Source organism: Danio aesculapii, chromosome 18 (assembly GCF_903798145.1).
Source record: "Danio aesculapii chromosome 18, fDanAes4.1, whole genome shotgun sequence".
Taxonomy (NCBI): Eukaryota; Metazoa; Chordata; class Actinopteri; order Cypriniformes; family Danionidae; genus Danio; species Danio aesculapii.
The window spans coordinates 7,852,576-7,868,413 of record NC_079452.1 but is presented as its reverse complement, the minus strand read 5'-3'; the positions used below and the strand labels follow the sequence as shown (position 1 = coordinate 7,868,413).

At 32.7% G+C, this 15,838-nt stretch overlaps 1 protein-coding gene across 1 annotated transcript in view; it reads right to left on the bottom strand.

Annotated features, from left to right (window-relative positions):
• The window catches only part of gnb5b (guanine nucleotide binding protein (G protein), beta 5b), a 36,340-nt gene extending 24,988 nt beyond the window's left edge, over positions 1–11,352 (bottom strand). The window contains exons 1-5 of the mRNA XM_056478342.1: positions 11,165–11,352; positions 9,559–9,695; positions 8,051–8,092; positions 5,358–5,434; positions 4,343–4,475 (exon numbers count right to left, since the gene is read on the bottom strand). Coding sequence (XP_056334317.1) covers positions 4,343–4,475; positions 5,358–5,434; positions 8,051–8,092; positions 9,559–9,695; positions 11,165–11,276 — 501 coding nt within the window. The 5' untranslated portion in view covers positions 11,277–11,352. The remainder of the gene's footprint in view (positions 1–4,342; positions 4,476–5,357; positions 5,435–8,050; positions 8,093–9,558; positions 9,696–11,164) is intronic.
• Between the last annotated feature and the right edge of the window lie 4,486 nt (positions 11,353–15,838).

The window sequence follows — 15,838 nt, the reverse complement described above, 5'->3', positions numbered from 1 at the left end:
GTGAGAAAGTGTATCCAGCTAATCCAGCAATACTTGCATGCACGAAATATTGCACATTATGACAAGTTTATCTTGCTACACAACTGAAAACGTGCTAGATATAATACAGTTTTTTGTTCAGAATTGTAGTATTATAAAGTACTATAAAGTGTTCTAACTGGCGAATGACATGATCTAGTGGGTCTCTGTGCGTTCGTGATTTCAGGAGGTGTGGCTTTGGATGGCAGAGGGGGGATTGTGATTCAAAGATATTATGCTAACTGGTTAGCATTTAGACAAATCACCTGCTGCACTTTTAACCTAAATCACAGCAGCTTTCATACAGTATATGGGACATTCTACCAGAAACGTTCATTTTCTGTCCCTGAAATAAAAACAAACACAGCGAATGAAAATTGTTTCATCACAAACATTTCTAAAATGGACTGATGCTTGATTTTTGTGAGTGATAAAAATATAGTAAGGAATATGTCATTCATCTGGTTCTCAGATTTTTTTTTTCTTTATTAAGAACACTTTACAAACGTACAAACCCTGTCATTGTCCTTGTTCTCAACTCAATTGAACCTACAGCTTTAATATGCTAAAAACTGTTATTTCGGGGAAAAAAATCCTTCAGAAATAGCAAGTTTAAGTTATTTTCATTCACAACAATTGATTAAAACCAATAAATTCTAAATAAATACTCAAATATATAATACAAATACATTTACAATTGTCCCCATCCTTCTGTCAGTCCTGTCACATTTGCATTAAATTTAACATATAATACATGCAATACACAATTAAGGCTATGACTCGGATGTGACATCATTTGATGGAGAAGAAGCTGACAGTGATCAAGGATGCATTCTATCATTAAATTGTACGATTTTATTGGAGATGTCTAGTTCTGATCACATAATCGGAAATTGGGCCCAATCATGCGGTTTCAGACTTGATCGGAATCGGACGTTACCTCTTGATCAGGACTCGAAAATATGTGTATACATATATAAACAGCAACGCGTGTGGCATGACATGACTTTATTGCAGAGATGCTATTGGTTAAATATCGCCAAAGTTGAACACGGAAGCAGCTTGAAGCAGAAAGCGTGAGCAGTGCTGCGGTCTGGAGGTATTATAAAGTTGATGACGTCAGGCCCTGACAAATTATTTAGAAGTGAAAATGTACATTTCTGGTAGATTGTCCCATATAGGATGTACAGTAGGCTTTCAAACATACATGAGAAGTTTACACTGTAGGGCACACTATCTGTCTTGTTAAACACTGGGACCTAATTTTAGAAGCAAAGTGAGGAAAGTTTAAACATGCAAAAGTGTTGGCCAATCATATCAATGGCCAGCGGGTGTTACTTCCGAGTCTACAATTTGCCATATTCAAACGGTGGGTTTAAAAAAAAAAAAGGGAGGGGGGGGGGGGGGGTGGTTGGGGTCAAAAGAGGGCAAAACATTGCCTATTACTTAAGTTGTACATTATTTCAAGAGTTCACACTTAGCTCATGATTTATACATAGCTTGTTTGCCATGCTGTCCCGGGAGAGACATGAGGAGAACATGCAAATTCCACACAGAAATACCAGATGGCCTAGCGAGGACCAACGCTATTGGTATTCTTGCTGTGAAGCAACAGTGCTAGTCACTGGGGCACCGTGCCACCCATTCTGGATAAAGCTGGAAGAAGGGGAGGAGGGTGGTTTCTTCCAGACGAAGATAGTTGTAGAAAGGAAATGAGGATTATATAGTGACTTGGGATCCTTTGATTGGAGGATCATGATTAGCTAATGTGGGCCAGCTGGGTCAATCATGAGCATGCGCTCCTCTCCAAATTAGTTTAAAATTAAACTTCACAAAAAAGGCAGTTTATAACCTAATCAAAAGAATTACCAAATATAGATTGCTGTGTTTAGTGCATAGGGCTCAAACTTGATTCCTGGAGGGCCGCAGCTCTGCAGAGTTTTGCTCCAACCCTAATCAAACACAGTTGATTCAACTAATCAAGGTGTTCAAGACTACTAGAAACTATTAAGCAGGTGTGAGTGTGCAGACCTGCGGCCCTCCAGGAATTGACTTTGGGACCATTGGTTTAGTGCATTGTAGACCCTAAGCAAATCAATTGCTTGGTTTATGCCCTAATTATGCTTTTTTATATATACATTATGGGTATACATAATTATATAGGCTACATTATGATTTACATACTTCTGCAGATCATTTGAAAGTTTCCCTAATGCTTTGCAGTAATCCAACAAAAGTCTGGTATTGTTAAAGAAAGAAATAGCACCCTCTAGTGTAGGTTTGGATTGTAACAATTAACTCATTGCCACAAACACATAAAACATCTAACACAAAGCACCTAGTTCTGTCTTTATTTATTGATTGATTGATTGTTGAACTGATTTATATATCTATCTATATACCTTTATATTTACTTAAAGATGAAAAATAATCGTCAATCAGTCAGTTTTGCAGTGGAAACCCCTCAAAGATCATAACAACTGGAAGTCGGGAAACTTTCAATTTTATTAATAGATTTAACGAATCCCCTTTGCCTTGACATAACAAAATCTTGCACTTCTTCCTTTTTCATCTTCATTCCAATGGACCGAAACGTAAACTAAGAAAGAGGAACAATCCGTGATATGTGACCATGCAGAGAGAGAAACCCAGACTCTTTTCTCAGTATGCACTCATGACAAACGCAAACCCAGCAGGAAAGTGCAAACCATATTTTTAGAATGATTTTTCCCGTAATGAGGCTCACATAGCAGTCAAATATACGATGCACAAGACAAAATGGCAATAAAAATGCTGCTTGAAAGGATGCATGTCATTTTAAAAAGGGGGGATTTCATGGTATGCTTTATATCACAGGTGTCAAAGCCCTTCAACCCTAGTTTCAACCCTAATTAAACACACCTGATCAAACTAATTGAGTCCTTCAGGCTTGTTTGTAACCTACAGGTGAGTATGTTGAAGCAGAGTTGGAACTAAACTATGCAGTGCTGCTTTGACACACACGTGTTTTACATAAATATCAGCTGATTGCTACAGTCTTAATTGCCACAGACCCACTGATTAAAGCTAAACACACTGTACTGTCTAAATCATGCTAATACACATTATGCACTGTACTGTATACACCTTAAATTCATTAATAAACATGTTGAGTGGAGTGATTTTATTACATCTTAAAAAAATATTTATATTACAACAAATCTCTAATCCTATCTATAAACGATTTTACTAAAGCTTTGGTTTAAAATAAACTTTTACTTTAAAAGAGCAATTAACAGATCAAGGGCCAGGTTTGGTTTCCCAAATGGAACTTTGACTGTGGCAGATTTTATATTTACATGCATTTACTGTACCTCACACACACACATTATATTAGATGCTTTTGTTATAGTATTCTATAGTAGGCCTACAGTATAGTACTCATTATAGTACTACAGTATAGTAAAGTAGTATAGCAACTCAACATATTTAGGCATGAAGACATGGTCAAGATGATCTGCTGCAGATCAAACTGAGCATCAGAATGGGGAAGAAAGGTAATTTAAGTGACTCTGAACATGGCATGGATGTTGGTGCCAGACAGGCTGGTCTGAGTATTTCAGAAACTGCTGATCTTCTGGGATTTTCACACACAACCATCTCTAGGATTTACATTTAATGGTCCAAAAAAGAGAAAACATCCTACTTTCAGCAGGATAACGCGCCATGTCATAAAGCACAAATCATCTCAGACTGGTTTCTTAAACATGACAATGAGCTCACTGTTCTCAAATGGCCTCCACAGTCACCAGATCTCAATCCAATAGAGCACCTTTAGGATGTGGTGGAACGGCAGATTCGCATCATGGATGTGCAGCCAACAAATCTGCAGCAACTGCGTGATGCTATCATGTCAATATAGACCAAAATATCGGAGGAATATTTTCAATATATATAAATTGTATGCATTGTTCACACATGAAGCGGGAAACTCCATGCAATTTGGTTTAATCAAAGGGCCCATATAAAAAAAAAAAAAAAACGGCAGATCATGTCCAGAGTTTAGATTTTATGCAAAAGCAAAAGTGAATATTTTAAAATGAAAGATTGTTTTATTTAAATAATATTTTTAAACTAATTTAGTAAGTTAAATGATTATGAAAGCAACACAACTACATTTTAAAGCAGTTTTAAGCACTTTATATAAAATCAAAGCACTTTTCAAACCCTGAAAACACTACAATGTACTTTCAAGGATTTCCAGCACCCATACAAACCCTGTATTACATTTTTAAATCTAGGTGTTCACAAGCATAACTACACTATACACATGCTGTATACAAACCTGCATGTCAGATTTGGTGAAGCTGCAGGAAGATAGATAGTTGGTATGCATGGCCACAGATTTCTTCTTAGATGCCAGGTTTTCATTTTTATCCAAAGAAAGAGGATAGACGGAGCATTTATTATCCAAACCACTAAATTAAAAAGACAAAGAGAGATTTCAACATTGCAATAACAGAAGAGGATATATTTACTCTATCTGTACATTTAAATATGAAGATAGATTTCATTATAATCTCAGAGCAGAGACTCTGGGCTCCTACAAAATACTAGGGCTAGAAAAAACTGATATTGCGAAATTTTATTTTGCTGTGATTTATATTGCAATATGCATACAATTTCAGCAGAATAGCTCTATTTGAAATAAAACCAATAACTTTGATTAGAATAATCTTGTAGAGGAGTGAATCAAAGAAATTGCAAGAACAAATAAATAAGGTAGAGCAAAGATAAAAGTGAAATGAGTAGTCAAATATTCAGGTACAGTAATACAATACGATACAATATTATCATGATATTTTGCCCCCAATAATGATAGATCACAATATCAGCATTATATCACAATAAAACCATTCACAATATATCATTATATTTGTAAATGAAAAGGGAAAAATGCATCAGAAAGTTATAAGATGTATTTCGTTATTCTTTATTAACAGCGCATATATTTCTTAGAATTGCAACATTGATAAATGTTCGATCTGCCATTACGAGAAGAATATGCATATCACTATTTTTTTCTGTCCCTATTATTGAATAATCAAAAGTAATGTAAAATGTTAACACTGCACATTCTTTTTTGCTGATCAACAATAATAATCCCAACTCCACATAGCAGTTGCTGCGATGTGACTATTGCGAAGCCACTCATTGCGATATTGATGCTAAAACGATATATTGTGCAGCCCTACAAAAAACAGTAAAGTGCATACAAATCATGCATTTTCATAGTGTGTAGATTTTAGACCAGACTTGACATTTAATTATTACAGGATAAAAACTCTCAGGATATTTACCCACAAGCCACAGCACAGCCAGAGGGAGCATAAGCGCAAGCCATGACCCAAGTACAGGGCATAGTGACCGCATGCTCCTGTACACAGAAATCATTTATATTTTACAAGTCTCACAAGGCAGATTCATTTAGCAAATACCAAAACAATCATGGTGATAGAGTGCAAAACATCAAGAATCGTTAAGATTAAATTATTTAAAAGGACAGTTCACCCAAAATTTTTTTCACCATTTAGTCACACTCAAGAGGTTCTAAACTGTTATGAATTCCTTTCCTCTGTTCAACACTAAACAATATATTCTGAAGAATGTCGAAATGAAAAAATGATAAAAGACTTAAAAATTTTATTAATTCCTTTTTTCTATATTTTACCTACATTCTTCATAATATCTTGTTCAACAAAAGAAACAAAAAGGTTTGGAATAAGTTAAGGATAATTAAATGATGGAATAATTAAAATTTTGGATGAACTGTCCTTGTAATTTTTATTTACTAATTATAATTTTTTACAACTAAGACACTAGATTTGGACACTTGTAGCAATTTGTTTGTTTTTTTACTACTCAATGTCAAAGTCATAGTATCTTATAGAGCAATGTTTTAATACTTAATATTATTGGTTTTAACATTTAAAACAACATATATAATTTATAATAGCATATATATGATAATTCATATTTACAGTTAAGCCTGAAATTATTTATACCCCAACAGGGTTTTATATATTCAGTTGAAGTCAGAATTATTAACCAAATTTAAGCAATTTCCTTGCTCTGTTAAACATCATTTGGGAAATATTTAAAAAAGATTAAAAAGGGGGCTAATAATTCTGACTTTATTTGTATATAGCCAAGCAAAAGTATGAGCCCTTCTGTAAAATTGAGCTTCTTTTTATAAATTTTGGCTCAAGTGATGTTCAGAGATGAGATTTCTTCAACACATTTTAAAAACATAATAGATTTAAATATTAAATTATTTTGTCTTTGTCATGATGATAGTACATAATATTTTATTAGTTATTTTTAAATAATAGTATTCAGCTTAAAGTGCACATTAAAGGATTATTTGGGTAATCTAGGCAAGTTGGGTTAATTAGGCAAGTCATTGGGCAACTGTAATTTGTAGCAAATAAAAAAAAACAATCGGTAATAGTTTACAATAACTTATGAATCATTTATTAAGCATTAGCAAATAGTGAATTCATCTGTTAAGCATTAACTCTACATTAATAAACGTTAGTAAGCAGTTTGTAACTGCCACTTCAAATACTGTGTTCTTGAATTGTAACCACATTTGTAATGTGCTTAATAATTGTATTTTCATACTTTGGTAATGATTTATTTTTCATTACTAAATTAAGTATTGCATCATTTACAAACCAGTTATTTAAGCATATTTAGTGGTTTTTTTAAGATTATTCGGAACAAGTTAGTAAATGATTAATAAACTTTTGAAATTAACATTTATAATTCTTATTATTCAGGCATATAGTAATAGTAATTTGTATGTTTATAAATGCTTTATTAACTCAACTTTATACAGTTTTGTGACCTAATCTAAAGTGAGGACTGTTTATGCTTTATAAATCACTTATAAATGACAATTAAAATCTCAGTTAAATTCTAAACAGGAAAAAAGAGAAAATAAAAGGCTTTATTCATTTCTATTCATTTGAAGATACACAAATGAAACAATCAAATGAAAAATAAATCGTTGCAACCTTATCTAAAATAAAATTACTGCACAGTTTAAACATTGCACCCACATTGTTTCAAAACATTATTTATTTGAAGACTTTAATTGTCATTTATAAGGGATTTATAAAGCATAAATAGTCCTCACTTTAGATTAGGTCACAAAACTGCATAAAGTTGTGTTAATAAAGCATTCAATAACATACATGGTAACCATTACAATATGCCTTTTTAATAAATGTTGATTTCAATAGTTTATTAATCATTTACTAACTCATCCTGAATGAGCTTAAAAACCTCCAACTACCTTAAAAACGTAAATAATGGAGTAGTTAATTTAGTAATAAAAATCAACCAGTTACAAATTATTAATGTAGAGTTAATGCTTAATAAATGATTCATAGTGTGTAGTTATTATAAAGTGTTACCAAAAAATCTTAAGGGCTGCTAATATTAATCCTAAGAAACGTTTGAAACAATTTAAAAACGGCTTTTATTCCAGCCAAAATAAAATAAATAAAGCTATCTTTAGAAAAAAAAAAAAAATTATATATATATATATATATATATTGAAAATTTACTTAATCTGTTACTTCGGATAAACATTACTTGACGCTTGAGTCTTAAAAGATCTAAGTGAACTCCATTTCAGGTGTAAACTAGCCTCAATAATGTCTAAAATTGTCTAATCTCTAATTTCTGATTGCAACAAAACACATACAAAAATTACAAATATGTATTACACTCATTTACCATGATCAAACACGTACACATATTCACACATATGTACTTAAATGGACTTGTACACGCACACAAAAAATAGCATTTTCCATGGCTGATGTGCTAATGTGTGTTTTTATGTGGTTGGCGGATTAGTTTGGTACTAATACCCTGGGTTTCCATTAGAGTATTTTACAACTATAAAACATGCAGATTATAATGTCCAAATGCTCCAGCACTGCAAAACATCTCACTGTGTGACGCAGATAGACAGATTTACCTTATTGGTTGTGTATGCATCCCACACAATGACTTTTCCATCCTATAGGAGAGGTTCAAGATTTTAGCAATGACTTTTTAAAAAACACAATAAAGACTGTGAATAGATTAGATGAAAACAGCTTATCACATTTTCATAGAAAAATGTTAAACAAGCATGTTAAAGGGGGTTTATGTAAGAATATGTATGCATTAATCAATTTTTTTGTTTCCAATGACTAAACAGCTTGTGACTTAAAAATAAGACATTCCTCAACTTTCTAGGTTGTCTGTTAAATCTGTAAAATAATGACTGATGATGTATACTGATGATCTTAAATCGATAGTTCACTCAAAAATGAAAATGTACTCACTAATTATGCAGTTCAAACTTTCATAAGTGTCTTTTTTTTCTGTTGTACGCAAAAGCAGATATTCTGAAGAAAGCTGAAAACCTGCAACCATTGACTTCTATGGAAGGAAAAGAAAATGCTATGGAAGTCAATTGTCACAGGCTTCCAGCTTTCTTCAAAATATCTTATTTTGTGTTCAACAAAAGAAAAGAAGTGAAACAAGTTTTAAACAAAGGAAGGACGAGTAGCCAGAATTTCCATTTTTGGGTGAACTAACCCATTTAAGACCCTCTCTTCTGTAACACATACAATACATGTTTATAATAAATAGCAAAAAAAGCATTTCTGTAGTGGAATATCAATGCTCTATGCAAAAAAAAGGCTATAGTAAAATATTTTACAAACATCTATATTAATCATAATAATGTAATTTTATTTAGCTCATCATATACATTTAATTCACTACACAAACTGATTGACTTAACAAATCTAAGTGGACTGAACAAAAAACTTAAGTTGTCAAAAAAAATCTTAAAAATTGTGTGGTTTCAGCTCATTTTAAATAAGTAGTTTGAACAAGCAGCAAGAGTCATTTTTTGAGTGTACATTACAAGTAATAATAATTGCATGCAACAATATGCTGGCTGCTGTTGACTTGATTTCAACCAGTATTACTAATCACAGTGATTTCTGACTTCTACCCTTTCAAAAGTCCAAAAATCAGGGTCTATCCATGACAGCACTTGTTAGCAGATATGACAGTACACTCAATATATATATATATTGCTTGTTCAAACTACTTATTTTAAATAAGCTGAAACAATACAATTTTTGAGATTTCATTGGGACAACTTAATTTTTTTATGCTCAATTCACATAAATTTGTAAAAAGTGTTAACCTAATCGATTTGTGTTGGGTCAACATGAATCAATTATGTGGAACCCTGCATTTTTTACATTGTACACTCAAAAAATGACCTTTGTTGCTAGTTCAAACTGCTTATTTAAAATGAGTTAAAACAGCACAATTCTTATTTTTGGAGGGACAACTTAATTGTTTTATGTTTAATTCACTTAAATTTGTAAAAATGATTAAGTTAACTTAATCTATTTGTGCTTGGACAACATAAAGGAGTTGTGTGGAACTCAGTCTTTTTTACAATGGACATCCTGTTACCTGAGAGGAGCTGACGATTCTTCTCTTGTCCCGGCACCAGTCCATACACAGCACTTTATTTCCATGCCCTTTTAAAGTTCGCCGGGTCTTCATGACAAACTGACCCAGAGCTTCCATCTTCTCTGCCACCTGATGCACTGCAGCCAGAAAGACAAACACCTCATCATCAGAAGAACAACTTTTACTAAAAGCTCATCTCAAGAAGTTATATAAATATAAGTTATAATGGATTAGCACTATTATTTTAGATAGACATGTAGCTGTAAATTGCAATGCAATTAAATTTACCATAGAAATTACTGTAAATCACAACAACAAAGAGCATCTTCATAATAAAACTGTTGTATGATAGCACCCAACGTGCTAGGGGAATACCCATAAGCCTTTGTGCTCGAAAAATGTCATCAGGCATGCTTGGACAAAGTATTACATATTAAGTATTCCTGTAGTTTAGCAGCATGACAGTGCCAATTTTGCAGACTCAATTTGCAAGACATACTTATACTGATACAGTATGTGTACTGCATCGCTTGAATGTGTTTATTTGTTCATTTGAAAGGACCACAATAGTGAGTATTTTTAACTTGGACCTTGATAACAAAAAGAAAAACTATAAGTCAGTGCATGTAAATAAGTATATAATCAATTTAGAGTTGTTGTTTTTTGTTTTTGCTGTCTTCAAATTGAACCTTTTTTTGTTGCAAAAAGGATTTCTAAAATGTAGTTTTCAAGTAAAAAATAAATTTGGTTTTGAACGGGCCAGTATGATGCAACCTACTTATTTAATTTATTTTATACATCATTGAGATACTATTGTAGTTTCATTATTATTATGAATTAGAATTTGTTTGTTTTTGTTATTTGTTTTTTCATTTTTGTTTTCCATTCATTGCTGAAATGGTTGAAAATAAGTTAAATATAATAAAATATTTACTTGTTTTATTCCATCTTGTTGCCAATTCAAGTACAGTACATGAAAATGAGAAATGTCATGAAAAATTAGCAACTAAATGATAATATTTCCATTTAAATAACATTGTTAATCAACATGCTGCTATACATGCAAAACCAAAATAAATGGTGACAATCTACTCAAAACATTTCAAAATAAGCACAAAACCAGCAATTAATATTAATAAAAAACTTAATACAACAATTAAACAATAACAATAAACCTAACACATAATCTAAACCTTGAGAAAAATCTCAAAGTAGTTTACCATCCATTACATTTGTGACGGCAAAATATAACTTATAATAAAATATACAGTTATATTACGCCTAAATCATAGGCTAAATAATATCATAGGATTAAAATTAAACGTAAATCTTGACCAAAACATTTGTAAATCTTGACCAAAACATCCTAGGCCTCAAAACATTACATTAAACATTTAAACGTCTCCCTGATTTCATGCATAATGTGAAAGGTTTTGATTGCGGTAGATTACGTGAGCATCAATGACTATTCCTACATTTATCTCGTTTTTGCTGCAATTCAAATCGAATACAAGCTATTTTGGCGCCTCGCAGTAATGTTTACGAATGCAGTCTATCTAGGCAGCTCGCTGGGGTTTGACACACAGCCGCTGAGGGTTTTACTCACGCTCGACGTCGTGTAGCTTGGCTCTCTCCTCCTCCAGTTTGGCTTTCAAAGACTCAGACTCCGCTTTCAGACTGTGGACAGTTTCGCCCTTCGCCAGTCCCTGACAGGCCATCTTGAATGAAGCACAAACGGATGGCGGATTGGTCAGTAAATATGCTGTTTTATCATGAGCCGAGACTAATACTGCACGGCTGCACAGCTGATGATGCTCTGACGTGAGCGCCCGCGTCACGTGACACATCACCACCACCATCAGCATCACATTTATTTCTGGAGCTCTCTGGCTGAAGCCAAAATCATGTTTACATCTGATTGTCACTGATACACCTTATATCGTATATACCTTATTTTTATTTCCGTTAAAAAATCGTAATAGTATTGCATTATGGGGTGTTTTCCGTTTTTACGCTATCGAATTGCATTCTGGGACCTTTATCTTCGACAAAATCGGACGTGGATAACAACGATATAATCTGCAATAATACAATGACACAACCCTTTTCAATAAGAAAAAAAAACAGCACTAATGGAAAGAATATCATAGCCTATAGGCTAATGTTACACAGCACAAATTCTAGAAGTATGTGTGCGTGTGCGTGTGTGTAAAAACAAACATAGTCCTACTGTGTGGCAACAAAAATACAATATATTGTTTCAAACTTTACTAAAAATGTAAATAAAAGTCAAATTTGGGTCCCATCATTCAATTAAAAAGCATAATTATACGCAAAACACATAAATTATATGTACAAATAGCTAAATCTTAGCCTACTTTAAAATGAGCTAATGTTGAGAGTCATGTACTTATCAAACAACCACCATGGTTTGTTAGTAGGCCTACATGTTTGTTAGTTAATCTATTAATGAACACTCTGGGGTCATTTTCCACACATTAATTCATTTGACTCAAGATGTCATAGGGTTAGTTCCTGATGTATAATTTCTATGCCTATTAGTACACAATTAGTCAGCACTGTAATTCTACAGTGTATGTAGTGTAGATTGGTGGTGTTTTAGGCTACATGCTGGTATAGGTGGTCTAAATAAGTACCAGGGCCCTTCGCTCAGATGTGTTTCAGAGAGCGCTTTGATAAAGCACTTTACACATGTGTTATGTGTAAGTGATGACATGAGGATGTTTTACAGTGGGCTACAGTTAAAGTCAGAATTATTAGCCCCACTGAATTATTAGGCCCCCTGTTTATTTTTTTTCCCCATTTTCTGAACTGAACTAAACTGAACTTCAACTCTGAAAACTGGACTGACACAGTTTCAATTTCAATTTATTAGAACTTCTTCTATGTTAAGCTGCTTTGACACAATCTACATTGTAAAAGCGCTATAGAAATGAATTAAATATATGAAATGATATGGGTATTACATTTAATAATTTGTTTTCCTGTAATGTCAGAACATGGCTCATAGCTTCACTTGCAGCAAGTTTTTTTTTTTTTTTTTTTTTTTTTTTTTTTTTTTTGTGTACAAAGTGTTGAGGTCTGTGAGTGGCATAAAGTATTTATGCTAATGAGTGTTATTTTTTACCATATAGAAATCGGATATATGGCAATATATGCAAATCACATATTTAAAATACACATTCATGTTTGGATTTCACAGATATAACACATGTATGCAACATATATTTCAATATATTTAAAAAATGTTTGCTTACATGCAATTTTTACCCATTAGAAATTACATACATATATATAAATATATATATATATATATATATATATATATATATATATATATATATATATATATATATATAACCTGTATGTTCAAATATATTAGCTATGATATTAATGTCCTTATCTTTATATTAAATGGTAATTTAATGTTTTCAGTTTGAATACAACTATTTTAACAGTTTTGTTTAGCTGATCAGGGATTTACAAAAAAATGAAATGGAAATTTTATGTTTTAGGTTAAACATTGGGTTGCTGATTCTAGAGCTAAAGCATATGATAACTTACCATCTCCACACACAGCGAGCAGTAGTTGATGGGTTCATTTTTCAGATAAATATTCATCAGAGGTTTGTTCTCACTGCATTTTTCACACGGGCCAAATGTGATGGCCAAGAATGTCTGGTCGCACATCTTTGCGTCTGGTTGAAGCTGGACCTGCACATAATGGAAATAACATGCATTTACATCAACCAAAAATCACACATCCTGAAAAAACACTCAGTATATAAATGTGACATTTGTGGCCATATGCAGTCAAGCCTGAAAATATTAATATCCCTGAAGTATAAATCATATTAGGGCTTGGCTGTATGGATTAACTATGATCATTTTCTTAAAGTTATAGCGGACTTGGCAGCACACTTTGCCTCACAGCAAGAAGGTTGTTGGTTCGAGTCCTGGCAGGCCCAGTTGGAATTTCTGTGTGGAGTTTGCATGTTCTTCCCGTGTTGGCGTAGGTTTCCTCTGGGTGATCCAGTTTCCCACACAGTCCAAAGACATGCGATATAGATGAATTAAATAAACAAAATTGGCCTTAGTGTATGAGTGTGTGTGTGAATGTTAGAATGTATGGATGTTTCCCAGTACTGGGTTGCGGCTGGAAGGGCATCCGCTGGGTAAAACAAATGCTGGAATAGTTGGTTGTTCATTCCCCTGATATATAAGAGACTTGAATGAATGATATATGGGACTTATGCTACACAAAAAATATTTTTTTTGCAGCTCCTATCTAAATCCTGTAAATTTAAATCCTGTAAAGAAAAATTCAGATATTTTCCAAGTGTTGTTTAACTGAGAGATTTCTTTCCACACATTTTAAAACACACATTTTAAAACCATAGTTTAATAACTAATTTAATTTGTCTTTGTCAAGAGGATATGTTACTAGCTATTTTGCAAGATACTAATATTTTGATACTATAGCACAATTGGACAACAGTGGTTTGTTCTGTAGCTAATACACATATAAAACATTTCTAATCTTATTATACTAACTTTAAAAAATATTTCAATTGCTTGCAACAATTTATTTTTTGTATGTCATTTAAGTAAATGCAAAAGTCAGCCAATAATTTGTTATCATTTAATTATTCTGCCATTAAGCGCAACTCAAGGACACATTTATTCTGCAGACACCATAAATTTACATAGTTGTTCATTTATTTAACCTTAACAAAACAAGAAAAGATTAGCAAAACGTGTCTCGAACTACTTTTGGTTAAGTTTTATGGCTAAAATGAATTGTATTTGCACATTAAGGATCTACTAAATTTGCACGGTCAAAACGGTGTTGGGGGCATGCGGTTTTTGTGCCATCTAGTGGTATAAAATAGAAAAAATACACCTTTTTTGCTCGTGTGCTTTAGCCTCAGTTGAATCCTACATAGTTAGTGTTTTAATCTTGTGCAAATTGAAAAAAATTATGCACTCAGGTGCACTCATACTCTAATACTCCCTGAAATGACAATTTATTCTGCCTCTGAAATGCATTAGTAAATAATATGTGAGGATCCTTTCTTTAATATGTCCTGACCAAAGTTAATGTTTCAATGGTAAATGCCCAACCAATCAAGTTTGTGTTTAAATTACATCTAATTAACATACAAACATAGATGTCTTGGCTAAATCAAGTATAAGTTATGAAAATCTAATGGGCATTTAATTAGTCCCCCAAAAAATAGACTAGTCATCAAATAATAAAAAATATTGACTATATGTGAAGTCTGTCTAAACTGCCTGTGTGATAGGCCACATTTAGTCATGTTTTAGCCAAGATATCTATGTTTGAACATCTATTAGTGAACAAATTGCTTGCAGGCACATCAACACTGGACAACAGTGCCTTCATGGAGTTTTTAAATGTTAAAAGCCTTTTTCTGCCATAGTTTGTGCACTGAAAATACAGACAAAAAGCAGGCAAAAAGTTGCATAAAATGTTGATTTCAGTGTTTCATCCAAGTGTTAAACTATAAAAAAAATGGAAAAACTAGAAATACTTATATTTGAAGTCCAATATTCAGTGTTGTAAATTAAAGAGGCCTATATTGACACTCATCATATTTCTTTTATTTTACATATGTAGGCAACTTTAAGGTTACCAGAGATCTATATTTAGGTAAAGTTGGTTTTATATTCACACATTTATTCACTGACAAGTTGTTATGCTCCCTTTAGCCTATTGTTTCCCATGTTACATTGAATATTTGCACTGAAATTGCATGCACGTATGACTTCAAAACAATATAATCACTATTTAATTGAATGTGAACAATGTTCTACTTTTAAAGTATTTTGCTGCTAATATGATTTTCCTATTAAGAATTTGCAAAGAATTCTTTTCTGAAATTATATTATTAAGGAGGAAGACCAAATGTGCAAATATAAAACCAACTTTACCTCAATAAAATGCAGTCATATTCAGAATCTGTTAACCTCTAAACCAATCTGTTATTAAAAAAAGCACATTCTTTTGCAGCCTTAAAAATGACCAGACACATGTAAACTCTCATAACATCAATAGAGAAAAATGTTTTTAATGTTAAACAGAATCAATTTATTTCAGCTTACCGTTCAAAAGATGTTTGTGTCAGGTGTGCGCTTGCAGGCTGAAGTCTTAAGTGGGAGGAGAAAGGGATTGAGTCTGGAGAGAAGCAAATGATAAGCTCCTTACGGTAGCATTAGGGCTTTAACCCTGGACAAG